Genomic DNA, 27,280 nt, shown 5'->3' on the forward strand with positions numbered 1-27,280 from the left:
ATTCTGGCTCCATCTGGCTTCCCGGGTGTCAGAACCAGAGCACTGGGCAGATGGCAGATGTACTTGGATTCGGCCTAGGGTCAAAGCTGCCCAAAAGTCTTCAGACAAAGGTCGGATGAGCCCTCGTTAGCTCTGGTGTAGGGGGACTCTTTCTGTGGGTGTGGGGTGGATCAGAGGGTCCCTGAGATTTGTGGCTCCAGCTGTCTGACCCTGGGCACATCACCTCACCAGTCTGAGCCTTAGGCGCTTCATCTCAGAGTGGGTATGATCACCCTTCCATAACTCCCCCTCATAAGCTGGGGAAGAGAGTACCTGGCACACTCTAAAGTGCCGGATCAGGGTGAGCGTCTGTGTCAGAAGGCAGATGGGTTGGGGCTGTAGGGTCAGCGGAGCTCAGAGGCAGGCAGTCTGGGTGCTTTGTTTCTTTGGTGCTTAATGTAAGTGTTAAAGTTAGCTCTGCCAGGCACTGGCTGTGAAACAGGCCCTGCCCACTCGCTTCTTTGATGTTTGCCCTAAACTGCTTAAAGTGAATGCTACTGACGATTGGTTTGTTTGTTTTTCTTCCTTTTGATCAGATTCGCCTTCTGACAATAAGAATCCTAAACCACTTTAAAGTGCAGCTTCCCAAGGCGATGGAGGTATTGTAGCTTCTTCATCTGGTGATTTGGGTGGCTCTGGGCCATTATTTTCATTTTCTTTACTTGCCACTTATTTATGAGAGAATTTGGTTGTCCCTCCCCCCAGTGTAGCTCTGGATTTGGAGTTTGAGAGCCAAGTCTTACCTGTTCAGGTGACCTATGTGTCCTTGGCAAGTTACTCGTCTGGGTCTGAGTTGCCTTCTCTTTTTGAGATGAAGGTGTGGGCCAGCTCTAAATCTTTTTTTTTTTTTTTTAAGCAATTGGGGTTAAGTAACTTGCTCAAGGTTACACGGCCAGTTATTTCTGGGTGTGGTGCTGAGTATCTGAGGCCTGGATTTGATCCAGGTCATCCCGACACTGGAGCCGGTGCTCTTACTCGCTGAGCCACCTGGCCGCCCCTAAGCAATTGGGGTTAAGTAACTTGCTCAAGGTTACACGGCCAGGTGTTTCTGGGTGGGTGCTAAGTGTCTGAGCCCGGGATTCGATCTCCAGGTCTTCTCAACACTGGAGCCAGTGCTCTTACTCGCTGTGCTACCTGGCCGCCCCCCAGCTCTAAATCTTATGATGTGAATGGGAATAATGAGCATTAGCCTCCTTTCCTTCTTTTTGTTTATTTAAATTAAAATGCTTTTGTTTGAAATATAAAATGCCTTGGGAGATCATGGTGTCATCACTTTTTCAGAAATTTTTATTGCTATCTTATTTTTATGTCACTCATACTTTGCTAATACTGCTTTTTAACATTTAATATAAATTTGTTTTTGATTAGATTGATGAGATAGGGGAACATCAGTCCATCTTTGCCACTTTGCTACAAGCTGAACTTGTCCCAGCAACTGTGAATGATTATCGAGAGAAGCTTCTGCATTTGAGAAAACTGAGACACGACTTGGTCCAGGCGTCCATCCCTAATGGACCTTTACATGAGGTAGAGGCAGCATCTGCATAATGTTTGTCCGTACAACCTGGGGATTGGACATTGGCCAGTTGTTCCTCCTTTCCTTGTTTGCTTATCTTGGGACCAGGTCAGAGGATTTATGGAGAGTTGTAGTCATGCTTCCTATTCTTGGCAACTGTTATTATTACCATATCTCATAGTCATTCTTTGGGGAGCCAGAAAACTTGTTTCCCAGTTTGGGGAAGCCCCAAGTCCCTACTTGTATTGGCTGCATTTTTCTAAACTCTTCAATTTCCATGCCACATATTCTTTGCTGGTCACCCAGAATTTAGACTTTTATGTGTGGGGTGAATCTGCTTATCCAGCATGGTGCAGCTTTTATATACAGATGTAAGTCATGGATTGCAGTCGATGGCACCTTTTAATAAAGCTTATTGTTCAGTCATTTCAGTCGTGTATGACTCTTCATGACCACTTTTGGGGTTTTCTTGGCAAAGATACTGGAGTAGTTTTCCACTTCCTTCTGTAGATCATTTTACAGGTGAGGAAACTGAGACAAAGAGGGAAAAGTGACTTACCCAGGGTCACACAGTGTCTGAGGCTGGATTTAAACTCAGGTCTTTCTGACTTTAGTCCTGGCACTCTATCCACTCTGCCATCTAGCTGCCCACTCCTCCCCTTTTAACATTTTTAATATTTTATTTTTTCTGAATCACATTTAAAAACAATTTTTAATCTTCATTTTTTACCGTTTTGAGTTCTAAGTTCTTTTCCACCCTCCCTCCTCCATCCCCTCATTGAGAAGAGAGTCAATTTGATAAAAGGTATACATATGCAGTCATAGAAAACATATTTCCATAGTAGTTGTGATATGAAGGAAAACAGACTAAAGAAAAAGAAAAACAGAGTAAAAAATGTGCTTCAATCTGCATTCAGATTCCATCAATTCTTTCTCTGGAGGTGGATAGCATTTTTCATCATAAGTCCTTCATAATTTTCTTGAATCTTTGTATTTCTGAGAAACTAGCTACCCCTTTTAATGAAAAGGCATTGATTTTTTAAAGAAATCCGTATATGAGCATGTCTGTCTATCATCTGTCTTTAATTGTCTTTCTGTGTCTCTATCAGTCTCATTTCTCTTTGTTTATTGTCTGCCCATCTGTATGTCTGTGTCTTTCTGTCTGTCTCTCTTCATTGTGGTGGTCAGAGGGCTAGGGTCAAAGTCAGGCAGGCTTGGATTGTATTTCTGTTGCATCTCTGTCCCTGGTGCTGAGTGCAGAGCCTAGTACATAGGGCCACGTACTCCTCGAATGCCCATTGACTGAATTCTTGTGGGCAGTCACTTCTTGCGTGCTAGGCTGTCAGTTCTGGAAGATTTCAGTAGTGCTGCCAGTCTGCATTTGGGAGGATACCTCCCCACACTGATTGTTCCCAGGTCCCTACCTTTGTCTCCTCCTCCCTTTCTCAGACAGACAATAGTTACATTTGGGATTCTGAACTGTGAGAACATTCTGTAGTCAAGCATCTTTATCTCCAAGGCACATCATAACCCTCCAGTATCTCATACTCTGGTTTTTTTCTTTTGAAAGAAAAGTTAGTTTGTTAGCTTTAAAGCTTAATTTTTGAAACTGTTGGTGGTGAAATTCAGCAATATCAAAATTCAACATTCAAGGTAAAGAGAAACATGGAAATTTAAACATTTAATTTTCACTTGTATTTTGTATTTCTTTTCTGTTCACCTCAGTACCATTTAGACCTCCCTTCTGTTTGTCCCCAGGTCCCACTCCGTTATCTGCTCAGCATGCTGTATATCAACTTCAGCGCTCTCTGGGATCCTGTTATTGAACTCATAATGTAAGTGTGGGATGCATGGGGGAATAATTAGCATGAAAGGGCTGTGAAAAGGGGGGCAGCAAGGATAACTCAGGCCCTTGGTGCACTGGTGTTGATGCTGAAGTTACAAGAACCAGGCAGTGCAAAGGAAAAGGCAGCCCCATCTGAAGAGTGACCATTGCCCAGCATTGTGGCATAGGCTAAAGAACTCTGTACTTGGTCAGAAGCCTTGGGTTCAAGTCACTTACACAAGTCCCTGGCACATAGTGGGAGCTTAATGAATGCTCATTGGTAGATTCACTGGGTGGTTGTGAAGATCAGATGAAAGGAGGAGCTGGGATAATAAGCTAGCACTGACACAGACAGCCCTTTGCAAATATTTTCTTGTCCCAACAATCCTGGGAGGTGGGGACTGTTATCCGTCCATATTTTACAGATGAGGAAACTGAGGCTGAGAGGAATTAAGTGACTGTCTGAGGCAGGATTTCAGCTCATGTCTTCCTCCAAGCTCAGCCCTCCATTCTCTAGACTCAGAGGCATAGTAGATTGTAGAGATCATTTAGTCCAGTTCTGATTTGTTTGGAGGTGAGGAAGTATGCCAGAGACCTCCCCTGGGGTTCTCTGACCCCAGATACAGTGCTGGTTCTGAAAAGGTCCTTTTGTTTTCTTGAGTCTCTTTCAAAAATATTACCAGGTGCAGAAAAAGAATTTTAGCAACAATCCAAATGAATTTTAAACACCTCTTTCTGTGAGGGTCCATAGGCAGAAATCAGCCTATTTGCAAGTGAATTTGCCCCATTTTGAGAGAAGGGGTATGTCCTGGGGATGGACCTCAGAGTCACAAGTTGCGTGGTGGGGGCTGTGAGCCCTCGCTCTTCGTTTAGTGACTCTGGGCATGTCAGCAAAGCTCTCTGAGTCTCAGTGTCTCATGTGCAAAATGGGGTAATAATCAAGGAAGCAGACATTAGTATTAAGCACCCACAGTCTGCCATGTGCTGTGCTTTGACGGGGAGGGAGAGGGAGAAGGGAATCAGCATTGCTAGAACCCCTACTTCTGCCAGGCACTGTGCTAAGCACTTTACAGATGTTGTCTCAGTTGGTCCTCATGACAGCCATGGTTGGGAGGTGCCGTTATATCCCTATTTTGCAAACCGAGGCAGGCAGTGCTTTGTCCAGGGTCACATAGCTAGTAAGTACGAGAGGCAGGATTTGAATTCAGGTCTGCCTGACTCCTGGTGTAGCTCTTTTATCCATAGACAAAATGAAGCAGTTTGTTTTCTCAAGGAGCTCACATTCTAAAGGAAGAGAGAATGTGTCCATACATAAGCCTGTACCAGAAACATAGATTGGCACTCATATGGCGATGTGACGTTTTGGGGGACTGAGGCAAGTATTGGCAGCTGGGGGGACCAGCAGTGGCTGCCTGCAGAAGGAGATACATGATCTCTTAAAGGACCCAGAGCCTCCTGAGATGGTGATGGACACAGTACTACAGGCTCTGGAAGGAGGAGTGGCCATTTCTTGTCCTGCTCCCAAGACCCACTGTGGCATGTGTCAAGGGATCAACCTCAGGCTCTCCAGTTGTTGGATCCCAAGCTCTGACAAGTTTTCCATTGGCACAGTTTGGGGCAGGATCTCTTAGCCCTGAACCGTCAGTCTGCTGAGCCTTCAGACCCCCTGCCACAATCAAGTTTGTAAATGCAGTAACCAAAAGGCATAGACTCACAAAGGAAATCGGTTACATGGAAATAATGGTCACCAACAGAAAACAAAGTGACAGCCCCCAAGTCTAGTGTGTCAGCTGGCTGCTGGGCAGTGAGGCCCAGACACTCACCTGCAAGCCAGGCACAGCCCCTGGCACAGAGGACGTCCCGAGAAAGTGCTGAATAGTGATGTGCGATGTGAGCTGCCTAGCTCTGAGGGAGAAACTCCACTGATGATATCGTGCATTGAAGTATTTGACAAATGTCCCTGTTGTTTCCATCTGGGGACATGAACCTTGACCCAAATTACAGACTGAGTCATAGCTATTTAAAATCATGAGGACCATTAGCTCTGACTTAAGATACACATCAACAAAAAACCTCAGCTTCATAGGAATGCACTTGAACTACCTTTCATCAGAGCATAAAGTCCCTTTGGAAAAAAAATTGTTTATTGCTGCCTTGAAGGACCCTGGGCAGATCAGCTTCAGTTTCTTCCTTTGTGAAATGGGGATGGTAAAGGCACCTATCTTATCAGGATTGTTAGGGGGATTAGATGAGGCAGCGTGTAAAGTGCTTGCAAACCTTCACAGCTATATAAATGCTAGCTGTCATTGTTATTTTTCTGTCCTGTTAATTTCTGTCTCCGGTGTCCCCCAGGCCCTTCCCACTAATTTCCAGAAGGTCTCTGTTCTATAAAGAAAGAAAAAGAAATTTAGGAGAAAAGGGTATCTGAGAGCAGCAGTGTGGGCCATAGTCCTCACCCACAGTTCCCCCATTTCTGCAGTAATGGAAAAGAGGGTCTTGATATGTAGTGAGTGAGCAGTTTCAGGTTTTTGTTCTCATAAAATATCTTCTTATACAATTATCCTTTTAAAAATATTGACAACTTGAGTAGATTTTCGTGAGGTGATGCCAGGTTTTGCATTTATAGAGTGGTTTAAGGCTTACAAAGCTGACCATTTTTGATTCAGGAGAATTCCTTTCTCCACTGTTATATTTTTACACATACATGTTAAAGAAGCTTTAATTCTTTACTAAATGGATGACTGTGAAAAGCAGGAAGATTCTCAGGCAGTTATGAGACTTTTCATTAGGTGAGCTAGCTCATTTTCTGCCTTGACATGCCAGCTGTTCTTTTTACTTATCTGGCTTTTGGCCTGTTGAGTCTAGACTATTGATGGGAGATGGCATCTTTCCTGTTCTTGTACATGAAGGACCTTCATATGAACAGGGGCTGTCTATATCAGTTGTGTAATGGGTCAGGCCTGACTAAACCTGGGCCGTTGGTACTTTGGGTCGAAAATGGGAACAAAAGGATATGATTGTAATCCACTCAGCCATTAGCAGGGGCCAAGGGAAGCTGCAGAGAGCATGGAGGGGATGATGATGCAGCTGAACGAGCTTCCCAGGGGTGGTCACATCTGTGCTGTCCCCAGGTCACTGCTCATCTCCAAGAGCCAATCAAACCTTGGGGTCAGTTTCAATACCTTTTTAAGGAAGAACTAACCTAGCTTGTCAGTGAGGGGCGGGTGATTAGGCTCTGGCTTCCTCCACAGGCCAGAAAGCATTGATTTTTTTTTTCCCCACAGGGGAGAATCCCCATCAAGATTAAAGCTGTTAGGTTACCATTTTAAAATCTCTTTTAAGATATACCCAACCACTCTGTTCTCCTCTTGGTGTGGGGCAACTTCCTTCTCCTCATTGTCTGCCAAACCTTAGTCCTATCCTGTAATTCTGGGAGTCTTTTTCTTATAGTAGGCTCTTCTTTTGAATTGTGTCTAACCTTATTGTTCTGTTTCTTAGTTCCCATGCTAATGAAATGGAAAACAAAGTGTTCTGGAAAGTCTACTATGAGCATTTAGAGAGAGCTGCCACACGTGCTGGTATGTAACATGATTTTGGATTGTTGCTGGAAGGTTTTAGTTCTTGTGTTGGTTCATGTTACTCATGAATTTAAATAATGTTTTATATCCTCTTTGGCAGTTTTTGTTCACTTTTCATGAAATGCTTTCTTTTGCTATGTAAGAAGTTAGTTAATTCATGATCATGTAGGCCCTTAGGATCATAGATCAAAGGACTTCAGATATCACCTAGTCTACCAGTCTCACTTTATAAATGACAAAACATACTGATAGGCCTCTCTCTAAGTGACATATAGAGGTAGTGAATATCAGCTTGGATTTGAACTCTGGTCCTCAGCCCCAAATGCAAACCTCTTTCCACTACACTCTGCTTTCACACATTGCCTGGCTACTTCTTGTAGTACTAAAACCTTTCACAATTGTGTTTTCTTCAGTTTTATTGTTGCCTCCTTTTTTTTTTTTCCTTAAACAACAAGCCTTCCCCTATGTTGCACCCTTCCCCAAATAGAATTTTCCTTTGTAACAAAGGAAACAATGAAGCAAAATCAACCAGCGCAAATGACTGTTCCTCTCATGGTTTGCCATATGCAGGCAAGTTCTTCTCAACCCCTTACCTAGAGCTGGGAAGTTTGTTTCATCATCTTTTCTTTGGGACAGGTCTGACTGTTATGCTGAGTTCAGCTGCCTCTTTGTGTTGTTGCTGTTTTTCCATGTATATTATTGTGGTAATTGTTTTCATTGTTCTCCTGAATTTTTGTTTTGTGTCACCTGATTCAAGACTCTGTTGTCTTTCTAAATTCTCGTATTTGTTTCTTATGAAACAATAATATTCAATTGTATTGACATATCACAGCCCAAAAATGCCAGGCAAAGGAATTTGAATTCTGCCCCAAAGGCGGTAGGGAGCCAATGAACTTTTTTTTTCTTTTTGGAGGGGAAAGGTAGGACAGTTGGGGTTAAGTTACTTGCCTAACATCACACGGCTAGTTTTTGTGTTGTATCTGAGGCTGGATTTGAACTCAGGTTCTCCTGACTTCCGGGGCCGGTGCTCTATTCACTGCACCACCTAGCTGCCCCTACCAATGAACATTTTGATTAAAGGAATGAATATTCCAGATCTATGCATAAGATTATTCTGGCAGCAATATGAAGGGAAGCCTGAAGAGAGAGAGAGAAGAAAGAGGGAAAACTGGTGACCATATCATAGAAAGGAAACTCTGACCTCTCAGGAGGTGGTAATTAGGGAGCTTGGACAAGGATGATGGCCATAGGAAAGGAGAAGAGAGGATGGAGAGGGGGTATCTTGGGGAAGGCTTGATGGTCATTTTATTTTATTTTATTTTTTTAAAGCAATCGGGGTTAAATAATTTGCTCAAGGTTACACGGCCAGTTATTTCTGGGTGTGGTGCTAAATGTCGGAGCCCAGATTCGATCCCCCAGGTCATCCCGACACTGGAGCTGATGCTCTTACTCGCTGTGCTACCTGGCCGCCCCTTGGTAGTCATTTTAAAAGATTTGTTTATGTTTTCATATCACCTACATTTCCTATTGGATCCCAACTTCAATTCCTTTTATAACAAAGATCAAAAGAGAAAGTGGAAAAATTTTTGGCAAGACTAATAAAAAAGGTCGACATCATATGCAGTGTTCCACACCCATAGCCCCCCCCCCTTCTTCAAAGAAGCACTAGAATGTGCTTTTCACATCTCTTCTTTGTGCTCAAGCTTAGATTGTTCTGGTTCTATTTGTAACACTTGTTTCCCTTTGTTTTGAGGTTGTTGTATACATTTATATCATTTGTTTGGTCATTGGTTATTTTGTTTTCTTGGTCTGCTTCCTTTACTTTTCATCAGTTTATATATATCTTCCCACAGTTCTCCATATTTATTATATTTATCTTTTCTTACAGTACAGAAACTATTCTTTACATTCATATTCTGTAATTTGTTTAGCTACCCTCTGATAGACACCTACTTTGTTATTAGTAAAAGCACGGTTATAAATATTTTGCTGCATATGGGGCCTTATTTTTGGTTACTGAACTCCTAGTGATAGATGCCTAGCAGGAGAATTTCTTTTTTTTTTTTTGTAAAGTAATTGGGGGTAAGTAACTTGCTCAAGGTTACACAGCCAGGTGTTTCTGGGTGGGTGCTAAGTGTCTGAGCCCAGATTCGATCTCCAGGTCTTCTCAACACTGGAGCCGGTGCTCTTACTCACTGTGCTACCTGGCCGCCCTCAGGAGAATTTCTTGATCAGAGAGTGTGGCCATTTTTGGTCATCCTCTTAGCATGATTCTGAATTGCTTTTCAGAACGGTTGGACCTGTTCACAGCTCCAACAATCATGCACTAAGTTCACAGCTCCACCAACCATACACAAGTGTGCCTGTCTATCCACAACCTCTCCAGCATTTAGTGTTCCTACATTCTGTCATGTTTGCCGGTTTGCAGGGTGTGAGATATAATCTCAGGTTTGTTCTGATTTACTTTTTTATTACTGTTAGTAATTTGGGGCATTTGTTCATGTTGTTGTTAGCCATCTGTAATTCCTTTGAGAAATGTTTCTATACTTTGGCTGTTTACTGTTAGAGAATGACTTTTGATCTTCTCTTTGTTTTAAGTTGGGTTTGGTTAACTGTAATAGCACTGCCCATTGTAGCTGCAGTCTAGTGCAGGGGTAGGGAACCTATGGCTTTGAGGCCACATGTGGCCTTCTAAATCCTTAAATGTGTGCGGCCTTTTGATCGAATCCAAATTTTACAAATCTAGGGATTTGTTCTGTAAAATTTGGGTTTGGTCAAAAGGCCACACAGTCTTAAGGATTTAGAAGATCACATGTGGCCTTAAGGCTGCCCGCAGTTTCCCTGCCTTTGGTCTAGTGGCTGGTCCCATAGTCTGGATTCAGATTCAGCGTATGTTACATCCTGGCTTCGTGTCCCAGGTAACTCAGTGAGATGCTTACATTCCTGGACAGTTGCTGATCTTCACTGGTGGAGGGAGTGCCTCATGGGGAATTCCCTCCCCCAGTAAAATTATAGGTCAGATCCAAAAAAATAAGGAAATGGTCCTCAAGTGAAAGATGTGCATAGCAGCTTAAGCTGTCATCTTGTGGTTTGTCCAAACAACATTTGCCCTATTCATTTTTGTTATTTAACAAGGAAGAGAGACCTCACAGTATCATCTCAGTGATTTTTCTTGGGGCCACTGTGCATTTATTTTTTCTCCCACAGAGAAGGAACTACAGAATGATTCCAGAGATAAACATCTTCGAGATAAAGGTGGTGAGAAGATCGGGACAGGAGATGTGAGCGCCCTTTATCACGAACAGTTGGAACAAAGAACAGATTGTCGGGAAAGGCTGGACCACACCAACTTTCGCTTTTTGCTCTGGAAGGCTCTGGCAAAATTCCCAGAGAGGGTTGAGCCCCGGTCCCGAGAACTCTCCCCTCTTTTCCTGAGGTTTATCAGGTAAGTAATTACCCCTCCTGAGATCTGTTCCTGGAATTTTCTGAGGGAGAGATAAGGTTTGTGAATATTAAGGAACTTGCTGGACAGGGGGGCGCAAAGCTTGGTGGTAGCTCTTGTACGTTTTGGTTAAGTCTTATAAACCAGTGGTGTCAAGTGTTGTACCAGCAACACTCCCAAGTGCGCCAGAAACAGTAAAGTGGAATTGGGAAATATTTAACAAAATAAATAAAAGTACAGTAGAAGAAAGATGAAGTTCATACATGGTTTTCTAAGTCAGTGTGTGGCCACTATGCATGGTTCCTGATGGAATCCTTTAGGGATCCTTTTTTTTATGGTTCATTGTCCACCATTTCTATTTGAGTTTGATGCCACTGTGTAGACCATTAGCTTGTTGAAATAATCTTTGCCCCCTGCGGTGGAAAATCCACATGGGGAGCAATGTCCATTTCTTTCTAGGATTGTCTTGAGTCAGAGAACCTGGGTTCAAACCCTGCCTCTGATACTTGGTGCCTGTGGGATCTTGGACTCAGTCTCCGTCTCTCAGCCTCAGTTTCCTCAGTTCTCAGTAATGAGGAGATTGGACTCGGTAGCTTTCCACATGGGTCTCTTTCTAAGCTCTACTCCTGTGACCTTGTTCTCCTGCCTCTGTCTGTGGGGCTGTTGGAGAATCAGCCCACAAGCAGTGTGAAACTGAAAGTTCTAGATCTTAACACAATTAATGGCGTATGGAGCCTGATAACTGTATCATGTGGTGAGGCCTTGTTTCTTGTGTCTCATCATTTGCCATTTCACTAATCCATCTTCTGCCCAGGGTGGGCAGGGTGACCCTCAGTCAGAATGTATCCCACAGCCCCAAAACCTTCTTACGTATCCCCAGGGAAGAGCCTTTCTCCCCACCAGGGTCAAGAGTCTTCCTGCCTCTTTGTTTACTTTTTTATTACTCATCACAAACCTTTGGGAATGTGGCATCAACAAAAACCTGGGCTTGCTAAATTGTTTGTAATATTGGTTCCACAAAGTGGTTTGTAGACCATGGTTGCCCTCTGCAGCATCATCTTCCACATCTCTTTTAAATTCCTTTATTACCCGTTGTGATTCTTGTAGCCAGTGATTAAGCTCAATTCATTACCTTTAGCTCTGTAGAACTTGTCTGGCTGCCCCCAAAGTATAGTCTTTGTAAAGTTGTTCTATAGGAAAAGGAAAGCGTGTCTTCAAGAGATAGAGACTGCCATTGCTAGAAGGGACTCCTGAGATCATCTAGGCCAGTCCGTGTCCCTCTGACCTCCCTCAATGTTACTTTGCAAATATTACCTCATTTGATTATCACAACAACTCTGGAAGGGAGGTGCTGTTATAAACCCATTCTACAGATGAAACTGCAGCAAACAGGTTCAGTGACTTGCCCAGGGTCACACAGCTAGGAAATGGCTGAGGCTGGATTTGGACTCAGATCTCCCAGACTCCAGGACTGGTGCTTTGTATACTGTGATGCTCCCTAGCTGCCATTGTCTTTTATTCTCTTTCTCCCTCACTTCCCAGCAATGAGTATTATCCAGCAGACCATCAAGTGGCCCCAACTCAGGATCTCCTGAAGAAAGGCAGCGCAGCCCTCGAAGAGGAAAAAGAGGAGGGGGCACCTGCAGAGGGCGATGAGGGAGCCGTGGATGGAGAGGATCTGGCTGACGAGACCGTGGTGCTTGGTTTTCCTAAGAAGAAGACCAGGAGAGCTGCGGCCAAGTAGGTTCTTCCTGGGCCCCCTTGACTTAGAGGTGGAAGGGACCCCAGAGGCCTGTCGCCAGCCCCCTCATGTTACAGGGGAAGAAACGAAAAGGATCCATTGTCCAGAAGTCATCACACAGGAGGCAGGGGCAGCGAGGGCCTCCAGGCTCTCCTGGGGCCTTCTAGGCTCATTGCAGGTGTTACCCCATGAGCGCTCTGCAATTTCCAGTTGCCTATAAATTTATTTCTGAACCATAGGTCATTAAAGACCAAGGTGATGATTAGCCTGCATTTATGTAGTACTTTCAGGTTTGCAGAAAGCCTTACTTTGTTTAACTTATTGAATCTTCAAAACAGCCTTAGGAAGTGACCGATATTTTATAAGTATTAAAACCAAGGTTGAGAAAGGTGAAGGGTACGACGACACAGCTATTATGTGTCTTGAGGCAGGATTTGAACTCAGGCCCTCTGACTCCAAATCTAACACCATCCTCTGAACCACTTGGCTGCCTCTAAGACTAATTCATGTAATATATTTAAAGGAAATTATTGACTGATCATTTAAATAAATGTTTTCTTACCATTTTTTTCCCTCAATTACATATAAGCAAAAGTTTTTAACATTAACTCTCTAAAATTCTGAGTTCCACATTCTCTCCTTCCCTCCCTTCCCCCTTCCTGAAAAGGCAAGCAACTCGCTATAGGTTATACATGTGCAACCATGCAAAACATTTCCATGTTAGCCATGTTGCAGGAGAAAATGCACACCAAAAAAAATCTGCTTCCTTCTGCTTTCAGGTTCCATTAGTTCTTTTTCTGGAGGTGGATAGCATTTTTCATCATGAGTCTCTCAGAGTTGTCTTGGATTGTTGCATTGCTGATAATAGCTTTGGCCATTCATTGCACAATTATTTGTTACTGTGTACAGTGTTCTCCTGGTTCTGGTCACTTCACTCAGCATCAGCAAAAGTATTTTTAAAATCTTTAAGTACCCATTTACTGATGAATAGCTGAACAAAATTCATCAGTGTTTAAGACTAACATCTGTATTTTACACTTGGAGCATTATTTGTTGTAGAGAAATTTCCTTTCAAATTCAGGATTTTGAGGCAAGGGAGGGAAAGATGTTAGGATTTAAAACAGCCTTAGAAATTGCGTCTCACTCAGCCTCAAGTGGGAAAACTGCTTATCTTATTGGGCCTCCTCCTTACCTGGTGAACCAAGAGCCAGATTCTTCATATGTAAGGGATCTGGTCCCTCCCTCCTCCCCTAGTCACATGGGAGAGAGGAGCCTTGGGGCTGGTGCTCCAACTGATGGCAGGGCCTGTGCAGGGCTGGGCCCCACATGGGCCAGTGACCCAGAATCCCAGAAGCATGCCATGGGCTGGGAGACAGCAGCCCATGGTTGGCAGCATCTCCTACCAAAAACAAACTTCCCAGAGATACTGGAGACTTGCCACTTTGTGAGGGTCACAGCTGGGCTTGGGGGTATCACTGTCAAAAAATTACATTGTTAATCATATTGTAAAATTTTGAGGAAATGATCCTCAATTTTTTCTCATTCTTTTTCCTTCTTGTTTTGTTTAGGCAATTAATTGCTCATCTGCAGGTTTTCTCTAAATTTTTAAACCCTCGGTCCTTATATCTGGAATCACAGTTATATGAACTCTATCTGCAGGTAAGTAAGATGAGTAATTGGCTTTTATAGAGGTCTGGATTTGAAGTTGAAAGAGAGAGACTTCCGAGTTCAAGCCATCTCTGAGGAGACAGGCCCAGAGGACAAACCTAGGTGACTTAGCCAGATAATAAGTGTATGAGGAGGGATTTGAACCAGGGCCTTCCCAGACTCCAGGCCTTGTGCCCTGGCCACTGTCCCATGCTGCCTGCTCCCCTTCTCCTCCTCTGTGCACTAATTTGTGAACCTTTTCCTCCCATTGCCTAAAAGTAAGCATAGCTAGTGAGTAGAGTCATTACAGATATTGACTGTAGTGCCTGAAAGGGACCTCTGAGGTCATCTCATTCAGCCCCTTGTGCAGCGCTTGAATTTTCTCTTTGACGTCTTGGATAAATGCTCCTCCTCCTGCAGCATAGAAATGGGAGTCAGATATTAAAACAGTAATAACAACTGGCATTGATGTAGCGCCTTGAGCTTGAGCACCTCCAGGGACAGGGAACTCTGACCTCCCAAGGCAGGTGGTTCATTCCGTTCCCAGATGCATCTGATGTTGGGACGTCCATCGCAGTGAGCTGTGTTCCTCCTCCCTGCTGGTTGGTTATTAGTGATTCTGCCGCTGGGGATCAGAGGATAAACCTGATGGGTCCTTCTTTCACATCATAGTGATAGAAGAGCTTTGTTATATTAATTAAATCAGTTCTTTCTTACATTCATTTCTTACAGTTCATTCCATTCATGTGCCATGTAGTTTAGGTGGCCCTTCACTGCTCAAGGAGCATATCCAGCTCTCTGCTACTACAAAATGCTGCTAGAAATATCTAGGTGTACACAGTCCCTTCTGTTTGCTATTTTCAAGATATTTTGCTTCCCTTTTCTGTCATCTGTCTTGTCACCTCTTCTTCACTTTGTAAATCCCCACTCCATGTGCCTTTTCTTTTCTTTTTTTTTAAAGCAATTGGGGTTAAATAACTTGCTCAAGGTTACATGGACAGTTTTTTTTATTGTGTGGGTGCTAAGTATCTGAGGCTGGAACTGATCCAAGGTCTCCCGACTCCAGGGCTGGCGCTCTTACCCACTGCACCACCTGGCTGCTCCTCCATGTGCTTTTTCTGTCTTCATCCAAGTCATTAATAAAAATGTCAGAGAGAACAGGGTTGAAGATAGAACTCATGTTATGCCTTTGGACACATCCCCTTTGGTTGATATTGATCCATTAATCAATAAATAGTCCTAGCATAGGCTTTTTCTATCTGTTAAAATATCTAGCCTTAATAAGGCAGCACAGTGAATAGAGTGCTGGACCTGGAGTCAGGAAGATCTAAGTTCAAATCCAGCCTCAGATACGCAGCTAGCTCTGTGACCCCTGGGCAAGTCCCTTAACCTTTCTCAGACTCAATTTTCCCCCAGCTCATCATCAGGATCAATAGAAACGATATTTGTAAAGTCTTATACAAATGCTGTTGTTGTCATGTTGCTTTGTTGTAGTCCTGTGGATATTTAAAGACTTTGTGGAAGGGTTTGTTAAAATCCACACATATTAAATCTAAGTTTTTTAGCCTAGACCTCATGAAAGAAAATACAGTGAGTTTTGAAGTGACTTGTTCTTAGTGAACCTCTCCTGGCTTCTAGTGATCACCATTTTCCTTTCTTAGGGCTCACAAAGGCACCCATGTAATAATCCACCATTGTAATCATATAAAGTATTTTACTCTGAGAGTTTATGCATTAATTTGGATAACTATGAATAAAGCATAGGGGACTTCAACATTAAATAATGAATTAACATGCATAGCAGAATTTATGCTTTGGTCTGATGACTGGTAAGGAATCATAAGAATGGACCTTAGATGGAGAAAGACAAGGGCAGTTTATTTTTTTCTGCTTAGAGATGGCTTTTTGGTTGAGGTGAAATTTCTAGAACCATTTAAAGGGAGTTTGGTGAACTGAGATGGGAAAGGAATTCCAGTTTAGGGTATGGTTTTCAAGTCCTTTCAAAAGAGACATATCAGAATTTTGGATTCCCTTATAAAACCCCAAAGGAAATGTGTTTTTCTGTGTGGACCCTTAATAGGTTGAACTTGATGAATATCATTAAAATTTACTTGATTTCTACTTAAAATGGGGAGCGTGGGACATATTTTCCAAGTCAGAGTTCCGAATGCCCAGTTATCAGCATGACTGCAGGGAAGGTGTGTTCTTTTCCCTCCCCCTGCCTGCTCCTGCTTTGCCTCCGTAGCCACTGCCACCAGGTCAGGGACTTTCTGCACATACAGTTAGGACAGATCAGAAATGACTTGTGGGTGTGGGACAACCATGTGAATTTTGTGTGTTACTTGAGTACCTCCTCCCTCCCTGACTCCTTTTCCCATTCCTATCCTTTCTAGCAAACAAAAGTGAGATAGGAAACAGCTTTGGGAAAACAGGAAAATTTCTATATTTAGCAATTAGTATGGACAAGTGATGTAACTGCTTCAGGCTCCTCGTGATGCTCTGAGCCAGCTAACTTATGGAAGAGTTCTTTATGAGGGGAGGGAGTTTCTTGTCTTTGAGTTCCCCTGAGGATGAAATTAAAGGTCCAGCTTGGGTGGGAGGGGATGCGTGTTATACATAAGTGACTTTTGCCTTTTTTGATCATTTTGTAAAATTTTATCCATAGTTATTGTTGCATCCTGAACAAGATGTGCAAAAAATAGCCCTGGAGTGCATCATGACGTATAAGCACCCCCACATACTGCCCTACAAGTAAGTGGGGGCGACATGGGAAGGCAGCAGGCTGATATTAACCTTCCATGTAGGAGAGCTCATTTTTATTTTCAGAATAGGAGAACATTTGTTCATTTCAGATAGAAAGGGAATTTGGTTTTTGAGGTCAGGGTAGAAACTAGAAATGATGTACCTCATTAATAAGTTCTTTTTTTTTTTTTTAAGATTTCCAAGAATAATAAAGTAGCAAGGAAAACAGATTATTGTATAGAGAAGTTTGTATCATCACCTTTTCCATGCAGATATTAAAATAAGTGCCTGATAAAATAATGTTAAAACTTAATGATTTAATTTTTTTTTAATTTAATTTTTAAAAAGTCAAATAAGGGGTTGGTGTTAAAGTTAGGAAGACTTTGGTTCAGGTTCTGATACATAGTGATGTGTGACCCTCACTGGATCAGTAGCCTTTTGTTGCCCCAGGAAATGTTTGTAAAAGGCATTTTTAAATTGATCTCCCTTTTTTTTTTAACATCACCTTTCCCCTTTTCTACCCAACAAACTATCTCTTGTAATAAAGATTTTTAAAAGGAGACTTCAGAGAAGCATTTTAGGAAAACCAGCCGATATGTTGATCAAGTCTGATTGTCCTCTACCTCTGCAAAGAAGGAAGAGTGATGTCTTTTTCCATCTCTTTGGGGCCAACTTCATTATAATGACAGAGTTCCATTCTGTTGGTTCTTTGTCCTTCCCATTCTTGTCACTGTGGGGCCGTTTCCCTAGGCCATGCCAAGCTTGATAGGGCTGGGAATTGCAGAGTTGGGCTGCGTTCAGGTCTAGATGAAAAAAAAATATTTGAAGAGAGGAAATCCTCTGTAGTATGGCCTTGCTTTATGCAGTAGTAGTTGAAGTTTGTTTCAGTTTTTTTTCCCCCTCTCACAGTGAGCAGATACTGTTTTCATTTAGAGTCTATTCACTTGTCTTTTATAAACAATTCAGTAAATAGTTATTAGGTAACTTCAGTGTACAGGATGTGTTGCTAAACACAGGACACAAAGACAAAATACTTGCTAGGATTTCCTTGGAAAATCATCTGTTAGAACATAAATAAAGACTGTTGGTTACTAAACACCTTATTTGGCTCCCTAGAATTCCTACTCTGATACCTTGTCTTGGTTTAATGTTAAATGTTAGTGGTTTTACTCTTGCCTTGTGGGAAGATAAGACTAATGAGCTGCTGAGATTATGACTGTAAATCACATGACCCTCTGATGTTTATCTTCATTATCTACAGGGAGAATTTGCAGAGGCTGTTGGAAGACAAGAACTTTAAAGAAGAAATTGTCCATTTTAGCATTTCAGAGGAAAATACGATTGTGAAAAAGGCTCACAGAGCTGATCTTTTTTCAGTTCTTCTGAGGTATGTTGACTACAAATACAATGGAGAGAAAGCAGGCCTTATAGTCAGGAAGACCTGGTTCAAGTCCCACCTTTGACATGTACTGACCTGTGTGATATTTGGCAAGACCAGAATGCCCACCTGCCTTGTTAGAGGGAGTTTGCTCTTTGAAAGTTTCCCACACCAGTCAGATTACAGGTCTAATTCCATCCATTTCCTCCCCCCGACTCCCCAACCAGCAATACTGTTTGACATCTTAGAAATACTATTATAGGGATGTCACTTAGTGACTGTGCTGACTTTTGCATAGAAAAGCTTCTCTGTGGCATTCACCTCAGAATCCTGGGCTCTTGGGGCTGGAGAAGCCTTCAGATGGCAAGGAGTTCAGCCTATGCCTCCTGTGTACCTCCCCAAAAGGGCCCATCCAGAGGAATCAGCAATCATTCATTAAGCAGTTCCGCACGCGCCCCCTCCCCCCCTCCCAATACTCTTTTAGATACAGGTTGTTAACCCATTTTGAGTTTATTGTATTTGAACAGGTTGGCCTGAATCCAATTTCTGCAAGCTGGTTTCTGTTTTTTAGTGACTTGTCTGATAGGGAGTTCTTTCCTAGGTCATTTATATTTTGAGGTTACTGACTTCAGTTATTCTGGTTTCTTGCTTGTTTAGTTGAATAGATACCATTTTGAGTGAGGTTTTCTTCCCGAAGCACCGATACCCATCTCTTTGCCATTTTCACCAATGGGAACAGTCATAGTGGTGGAGTGGAAAGAGAATTGGATTGGGAAAGAGAAGATTTTGCTGTAGTTAGTTCTGTGGTCTTTGGCAGGTTGTTTCATCTGTATATGGGCTTCCCTTTCCTCCTCTAAAATGAAGAGTTTGGGTTAGAGCAGGATTTCTTGGTCTTTTTTGTTTCCTGGACCCCTTGGGCAGACTGATGAAGCCCAAGGACCTTAGAATCATGTTGGTCAGTGAATCAAATAAAATACACAAGATTCTGGAAAAAAAAATTATATTGACATAGAATTATCACAAAATTGCAAGCAGGAAGAGAAGGTCGTGGAGCTCAGGTGAAGACTCCCTGGGCTAGAGGATCTCTAATAACCTCCCTTCCATCTCTGAATCCTATGACCCATGAGACCTGCACCTCTGTCTCTCACCCCCCCAGTTTGTCCTGATGAGCCCATGCCCAGAGAAAGTCTTTCCCTTCATTCATGTGACAGCCTTTCTGATACTTAGCTGTCATATATTCTGCCTTCTCAAGGCTTTCTGTCCAGCAGGCTTAGCCCCAGGTTAGAGTCCCTTCACTGTCCTTTTTGGCACATCCACAATGAGGACCCCTTCCTCCTGCTTCAGTCAGAGAAAATGGCTTTCATTTTGTCTCTCTCACATAGAAGGTTTCCTTGCCTTCCTGTCATTAGCAGCTTGGATGGCATCCTTATTCACATTCATTCCAGAATTCATGGTGCCGAGGTCTGTGGCACCTTCAGTGGCAGCCCCTTACTCGGTTGCTGGGTGGAGAGGGAGGGGGAGAAGGGGAGCTGAAGCAGCCTCTCTTCGATCACTGCTACTACCTCTTAAGTGCTTTCATGGTGATTTCTGCACTTTCGGGCCATAAACCAGAGTCGAGTTCATTATGACCTGTACTTAGAACCATTCACCTTCTTCCCCTTTTAGAAGATCAGGACCTTGTTTGCCCATCTCTAGTCTCATGAGTACTGCATTCATTTACCTTAGACTTTTCAAAGATCCCTGAGAGTAGTTCAGCATTTATCTCTATATGTTGGTGACCTCTCTTACTGTCAACTCACTTATACTGGGTTCCAGTTTTAGCTCTGTCCTCCCCATTCTGAAGCCCACTGTCCTCAGTAGCACATCAGTTCCTCTTCATTGGCTTAAATCTGATAAAGCCAAAAGACAGCCTTCCTCGTGGCTGCTTCTCCTTAAGTCAGAGATGTCCACTGTTCTGTTCATGGCAGACAGAACCCTAGCCTTTGTCCAGATAGCCCAAGTCCTCCATCATTATTACACTAAGCCTCTGTGCCCATTCTGTGATCTTTTCCAGAAGTCATCATCTCTTTCCTTCTTCCATCAGGGAGGTCTACGGAACACCGCTCATTGTACTGCTGCTCCTCTTTCTCTCTTGCTTGATCCTCCCCTTCAGGGTCATGTTATTTTTCACAGGTGCCTAGCTTTTTGTGGACAGTGCTGCTCTACTCACTCCCTTTCTTGTTTTATGTACCTTTTAAAGACTCCTGTTTGAATAATGTCATGTTCCATCAGTTCCATTAAAGCCTATATTTTCTTAAGTTTTACTCTTTTGGAAGCCAAGGATGATAATGTAATTAATGTTTCAGACTAAGACAATATTTAACGTCTGTATCAATTTTAATTGGAAATGGAGAAATGTAGGCCCAGGGAGAGTGCATAATTTATCACTCTCTTTAGTATGCCAGGTCCCCAGTATCCAGTCTGATGAAGGTAGCACTGGACTGAAGTTGGCAAATCTTGGTTTTATTCTGGATTCTGGCACTGAGTAATTACCTTTGGAAAAATCACTTAACTTTTTCAGACTTCAGTTTCCTTGTGTGTAAAATGACAGACAAGGTTGCTATAATTTAGACTGTGATGACCAAGTATAAGGAATTTCCTTAAAATAGATTGCGAAGTGGATGGATGGAGAATTAACCACTTTTACTTTGGATTTTGTAGAATTCTTTATGGACGAATGAAAAACAAGACTGGAAGTAAAACTCAGGGCAAGTCGGCATCGGGAACACGCATGTCAATTGTCCTCCGGTTCCTGGCAGGGTCATCGCCTGAGGAGGTCCACATGTTCTTAGACCTGCTGTTTGAGCCTGTGAAGCACTTCAAAAATGGTACTGACCCATCGTGGCTGCCTCCCCTAGTCCTGGGCAGCACAATGGTACTGACCCATCGTGGCTGCCTCCCCTAGTCCTGGGCAGCACAATGGTACTGACCCATCGTGGCTGTCTCCCCTAGGCCTCGGCAGCACAATGGTACTGACCCATCGTGGCTGCCTCCCCTGGTTCTGGGTGACAGGCTCCTCTGTATGTTCAGGGGAGGCCAGACAGGTCCGACTGACCACGGGCCAGGCTCTGTGCTTTCTTGAGCTTCAGTTTCTTCATCTACCACATGGGCATACTGATGCCACCTTCCCCGCTGGGTCATTGTGAGGAAAGGGGTTTGTTCACCTGAAAGCAGTGTGGGTCAGAGATCAGATGTGGGGCTTCACTGGGGCAGGAAATTCCTCTGCCGGTACAGGTTGCACCTTCTTTGTGACTTAAAAGTCATTAAGAATTCTCTGGAAGGGAAAGGACTTGTGGCTGCCTGAGTCCAGCTCCCTCATTCTACAGAGAAGGGAACTGAGGTTTCCAAGAGATGGGGCTGAGGGCAGCTGCACTGGGACTTGGTTCTCTCCACTGGGTCACACTGCCTCTCTGGGGTGATGTGGCGATGAGTCATCCCCTGTCACGGATCAGGTAGCCAAGCCATCACATATCATTGACAGCCGGTGACTAGTGATAAGCCCATTGGAGGAAGCGTGGAGCCTCTGAGCAACCATCAGATGAATGGGGTGGAGACCGAGATGGGACCTAGACAGGCTAAGCAGGCGATTTCATTGGGCTGGACTTCCTTTTTCTTGCTCAGGCTCAGAGTCACCTCGGGCCTGGGGACAGGAAGTGACTGGCCCAGAGTCACACAGCAAGCCTTGACCTGAGCCTCGGCTCTTGTGAGTCCATGGCCTGCTCTCTGCGCTGTGTGAAGCTTTGCTTTGTAAAGTGGTGCTGTGAAAGGGCTTCACCCCTGTAGCAAGGCCAGGCTGGCAGGAAGGAAGAGCTGGGCTCAGGTCCTGGCCAGGACACATCCTGACTATGGGACTCTGGGCAAGCTGCCAAACACTTCTCAGAGGCCTCAGTTTCCTTATCTCCAAAATGGGGATAACAATAGCCCCAAACTTACAGGGTTATTGAGGGTCAGATGAGATGGTGCTGTTCATAGTGCTGGCAGTAGTAGGCTTAGCAGTGCTTCTCCTCTGACGTCTCTGTTTCTTGTGTCGTTGCCAGGGGCCTGCCTCTCTGCAGTTTTGCAAGCGGTGGAAGATCTGGACTTGTCCAGAGTCATCCCCTTGGGCCGGCAGCATGGTGTCTTCAACAGCCTGGAGTTGGTCTTGAGGAACATCGGTCACCTGGTGAGCCCCTACTTGTCTGAGATCCTGCAGATCCTGCTCTGCATGACAGCGACGGTGTCACACGCCCTTCAGCACAGAGAGAAGGTGAGGAGGGCTGTGCATCGGCCCCTCTGGGGTGTCGCTCCCAATGCTTGTTACTGTGGTTGGTCCACCCACATGTTTAATGTGTGGAAAAGAAGGCTGGTGTAGGGGTTTCCTGGGGAATCATCACCTCAGCCTTGGCAGCAAGGAGTGGGACACTGGCTGACACCTGCCCCGACACACCCAGGGACACCATCCCCCTTGGAATGTAAGCACTCGAGGGCAGGGGCTGGGCTTGTCCCTCGTGTCCTTGCAGCCCCAGCACTTGTGCTTCCTGGCCGATGGATAAAGACCTGGGAGAGCTGGGCAAGGGGGGGACCCACTTATCTCTGAAAAGATCCAGAGCAGCCCCAGGTTCTGTTCTTAATGGTTTCCAGTCTCTGTCCTTCCTCGTCGCTGCAGCACTGGATGCTCCTGGCTCCTCTCTATCTGATGCTCTTCCTTCGCTGGTTTCCCCTGGTTTTCCTTCTACTTCCCTAACTCTTGGGTGCTTCCTCTTCCCTTGAGGTGGCTGCTCTCCAAGGTTCTGCCTGCAGCCCTCTTTCCCCGCTTCTCTCCCTTAGCAGCCTGTTACTCCCAACCCGATTTTGTGACCTAACAAGCTAATAAGATGTTATTATTTAGAACCCCTAGGAGTGCTTAACTTGGGGTTCATGTACTTGCTTTTAAAAAATATTTTGATAACTATATTTTAATTAAATTAGTTTCCTTTGTAATCCTAAATATTTTTTTTATAAAACAATTTGTAGCCTGCATTTTATCTATCTATTTATTTATTTTTGCCCCCCCCCCCCCTTTGAGGGGGAAGGCAGGACAATTGGGGTTAAGTGACTTGCCCAAGGTCACATGGCTAGTTTTTTGTGTTAAGTGTCTGAGGTCAGATTTGAACTCAGGTCCTCCTGACTCCAGGACCAGTGCTCTATTCACTGCGCCACCTAGCCGCCCCAATCCTAAATATTTTCTGAAAAGGGGTCCATAGTCTTTACCACACTGATTGCTCAAAGGTGTCATGACACCAAAGAGGTTAGGAACCCCTGCTCTAATCTGTCCTTCCCCACCTGCTGGAGAGAAGTTCCTTCTGTAGTCATTGGGCCTGTGCGGGGCAATTGGTATTTGAGACATGTGGTAGGTCCCCACCCCAGCCCTGCTGAAAACAGACCAGTTTTCCATGTTTTTGATTTCTTTGCCTGGCACAGTGTCTTACATGTAGTAGGTGCTTAATAAATGCTTGTTGGATTGGGTTGTTGGCTGTCACTCCTCACAATCCTTCACTTTATTGTATGTCAAGTAAAGTTCAGTGTCACCTCCAGCCTGGCATTCAAGGCCTTCCACATTCTGCTCTCCCTCCCTCCTCCCTCTGTGTCAGCATTACTTCACAGGAGTTCCCTCCACATATTCTGCCTTCATTCCAGACTGTGCATCCCTGCATGTGCCCTCACCACCCCACTGTGGCTCCAGCCCTCCAGATCCATGAAGACCTCCCCTAGACCCCCTTGAAGCTACTTGTCCTTTTCTTCTGTCTGCCTCTAAATTCCCTGGTCTTGCAGAGCCCGGCGTGGATGCTGTTGCTCTCCTGACTCCCTTCTCTCTCCCTCTGAGTCAGTCAGACCTTCCCACTCTTCAGTCCTCTTGGGCCTCCCTTGGCACTTGGGATTCCTCTTGTGACACCATCACGTGTACGTTTGTTTAAGTCACATGTACAGGTCAGGTCCTCTTCTTAGCTTGTCACAGGCATCCTGGGTAGAGAGTCAAGGAGCTGTGGGTTCAGGTCTCCCCTTGCCACTCCCTAGCCACGTGAATGGGCCTTGGTTTCCATGTCTGTTAGAGGAGGTCAGTAAGAAGCCTAGTTCCCCTTCCCAGGGTCGTTGTGGGACGTAGCCGAGATCAGTGACCCACAGCCCCGCAGGGTGTAGACATCCTGTAGAAATACTAGTCTGTTAGTGATAATTAGGCTAAGCGAGGGTGGGCAGGAAATAGAAGCAGGAACTCGAAAGCTCTCGTTTGAGCTCGGGTCTCCCCTTTGATTAGCACCGTTTTAGGCCCACAGCAGGCACTCAGAAGGTGCTTCTGGTGTTGCTGGGTTTTTTTACTTTTAAATGGAAAGTTTTGGTGTTTTCTCAGCTCCATTTCTGACCCATTGCTTAACTTAGGAGTTACTTAGTAATGGAGGTGATCTTCCTCGGACTCTCGATCATGGAGGTGACTTGGTGTTGTGCTGGTGAGGGTGGTGTTCGGCCTGGCCCAGGGGGTCTCAGGCTGGGAGGCCTCTGGTCAGGGACAGGGACTTTCCCAGGTTCACACGAGGGAAATGGAACCTGGCTTGCTCTTTCCAGAGTTAGCATTTTTGATTCCAGGCAGAAGAAATCCGGCTTTGAATTACTTTTTCTTTAGATGTTATAGGAATCTGCAAAATTATATTCATAATAACAATAAGAATAGCTGATCTTTGTATAGTTCTTTAAAGTTGGCAAAGCACTTTATATTTTCTCACTTGGTTCTCGTAACAGTCCTGTGATATTGGTGCCATTATTACCCCCTTTCACAAATGAATAAACTGAGGCTGAGTGAGGCTCAAGAACAGGCCCAGGACCACACAGGGAGGAAGTAGATGGGGCAGGATTTGAACTTGAGTCTTCCTGGCTGCAGGCTTGAGTTGCTCTGCCCACGTGCTGCCTAGTGACATGTTTTAACAAAGATATGTGCTAAGCAGGTTGCATCTCTGAAGTTTGATGTTCGGTTTTGAGTGTGGGGACAGTTTTTTCCTGACCCTTTCTAAATTCTCTAAATGTTTTAAGGTGGTTAGAACATCGTACTTAAATCTCGACTATGCTTTATCAGCCAATGTTCTGTGTCTGCATTTAAAATGCGGGTCCTGAGCTGAAAGCAGTCTCACTGTGATGTGGCTTATTTTCCCTCCTGGTTCTCAGTTTGCATTGTTATCTTAGGAGATGGAGCACAGAAATCCCTAAGGACGTGGAATGTGTGGGCCCCATTTTTCTTTCCTTCATCCCCAAATCTGATGGAGTCTTTGTAGGCCTTGCCTTGTGCATCTCAGGGGTCCACTTCTAGGTCTGCAGGGGCCTTGCTGTTTCCTTTGAGTTTAGACAATGGTTTTGCTAACTCTCTCCTTTAACAACTGGCCCTGAGATTCCAAATCTTCCTTAAAAGTGGACATTGTGTCATCTTTTTTTAACTGGGCAAATTATTCTTCCCCAATCCCCTCATTTTACCCAAGAGGACACTGAGGCTTGGAGGGGTAAAGCACCTTTCCCAGGGTTTGATATTTACGGAGGCCTGGCTGTGCTTTAGGAAGCATCCCCAGAAATCTTACTCCTGCCTCTGAATGGCCAGAAGGCAGCTTTAGCCGAGATGGTAGAGAAAGGAAGCACACTGTTGAAAGTCCTTCTGACCCTTCAGAATGTGCTCCTGCAATGGGAATAGATAACCTTGATGTGTCAGAACTCCGTTTGACTAGAGGCATTAATGGAACACTGGAACTGGAGTCAGAAAGACCTGAGTTCAAATCTGGTCTCAAACCTTTCTTGGTTTTGTGACCCTGGACAATTCATATCCTCCCCTCCCCCAGCCTCATTTTCCTCATATGTAAAATGAGTGGTTTGGATTACATGACTTCTAAACCTCTTCCCACTTCTGATCTAGGACCCTCTAGAATCACTGAATTAACTCATCTCTTGTTAAAAAGTATGTCTAATACACTGGACATTTGCACTGCAGAGACCAAAGAGCCCTCTCCTATTGCTCCTCCTTCCCCTTCTCTGCCTTGTTTTTCCCATGTTTCAGGATGGATTAGTGATGCTTCAGTGCCTTCTCACTTCCTGGCTCTTACCCAGGCTGCACCTGGAGCTTTGGCCTTGGGGAGCACAGGCTGTAACCACATCTTACTTGCCCGCTGGATTTGGACGTGCCAGGCAGAACCACATTCTTCTTGTCATTTCACACAAACAACCACATTCTTTTAAATAAAACAAAGTCCTTGGGGAGGACTGCTGTCCTAAGGGACAAGGTGTAGTCTTGTTCTGCCAGGCTCCAGGAGGCAGAACAATAGGACCAGTGGGGAGAGAAGTGCCAGGAGGCCAGGGCACATCTGGGCAGGCAGTTCCTCATCTGGCAAATGAATCATGTTCTAAAATTCATATGGAAATGGAAATCAGTTTGCTTAGAGGAACAGTGCTGGAAAGGGCCATCATATTCTCTGGTCAGCCTACAGAAGCTAAGCTTTGAGCACTGTGCTTGGAAATGGGATTCGAGTCTCTGCTGTGATGCCGACTGGCTCCATGGCTGTGGATGGGTCATTTAAACCTCGGTTTTCTCATGGGAATAATAAGGCTGGTGCTACCCCTCCTCCTAGTGTGGTTGTGAGAGAAAATACTTCAGTGATTAGAAAGAGCTGTATAAGTGAGATCTCGTACTGAGCCAATAGTATTTTAGGAGCCAGTGATCTCCTTACCTGGCCCAGTTTTACCCAGCCTCCTAGGTCCTGTACATGAAAACTTTTTAGAGCACCTGTCCTGCACTCTAAGCTCCTTTCCTCAGATTCTCTCACTGTCTCCTTTGAGGGGTTGTTTTTATGCTTAGAATTTTGGTTTTTCTGTGGGCATCTCACAGAAAATATTCTCTTCTTGCTCTTTTCATTAAATAAAATGTCCATGTAGGAGGGGCAGCACCTTACACTGTGATTTTTTTTTTTAAGTACATTTTCTAAAATTCCAATTCTGTAACACAAATCCTCAAAAGTGAGCATGTATCAAGAGAATGCTCTCTCTTCTTAACTGGTCAATGACAGAGGCATTGACTGTCAAGACTCATCAGGGGTATCAGTCAGAAGCCATCGGCCCCGACCAGTACTTGACCAAAGCAAAAAGCAAAAAAAGATTGAATTCCTCCTCCCCATTATATCCCTTGTAAATGAAGAGAGTTGTCATCTCCCCCTAAGTTTTCTCTTTTCCATTTTGTATATTTGAGAGTATATTATAGCTGGGAGATTGTGAAGGTAGTGCAATCTTTAGCTACATAATGTGGTGGGACAAGCATCAAGTGGAGTCCAGAGGCTGGGAGTCTAGACTTGGCTG

The 27,280-nt window shown here is 44.3% G+C and overlaps 1 protein-coding gene across 1 annotated transcript in view; it reads left to right on the plus strand.

Annotated features, from left to right (window-relative positions):
- UTP20 (UTP20 small subunit processome component) overlaps window positions 1-27,280 on the plus strand; it is a 117,212-nt gene that overhangs the window by 34,325 nt on the left and 55,607 nt on the right. The window contains exons 17-27 of the mRNA XM_069095229.1: window positions 576-638; window positions 1,408-1,566; window positions 3,314-3,390; window positions 6,879-6,958; window positions 10,166-10,403; window positions 11,943-12,140; window positions 13,710-13,800; window positions 16,454-16,539; window positions 17,792-17,917; window positions 20,609-20,775; window positions 21,985-22,193. Of these exons, the coding sequence (XP_068951330.1) occupies window positions 576-638; window positions 1,408-1,566; window positions 3,314-3,390; window positions 6,879-6,958; window positions 10,166-10,403; window positions 11,943-12,140; window positions 13,710-13,800; window positions 16,454-16,539; window positions 17,792-17,917; window positions 20,609-20,775; window positions 21,985-22,193 (1,494 nt within the window). The remainder of the gene's footprint in view (window positions 1-575; window positions 639-1,407; window positions 1,567-3,313; window positions 3,391-6,878; window positions 6,959-10,165; window positions 10,404-11,942; window positions 12,141-13,709; window positions 13,801-16,453; window positions 16,540-17,791; window positions 17,918-20,608; window positions 20,776-21,984; window positions 22,194-27,280) is intronic.

The sequence above is a fragment of the Petaurus breviceps genome, unplaced genomic scaffold (genome assembly GCF_028583685.1).
Source record: "Petaurus breviceps papuanus isolate PSGF00001 unplaced genomic scaffold, PetGlider_PUasm1.0 225, whole genome shotgun sequence".
Taxonomy (NCBI): Eukaryota; Metazoa; Chordata; class Mammalia; order Diprotodontia; family Petauridae; genus Petaurus; species Petaurus breviceps.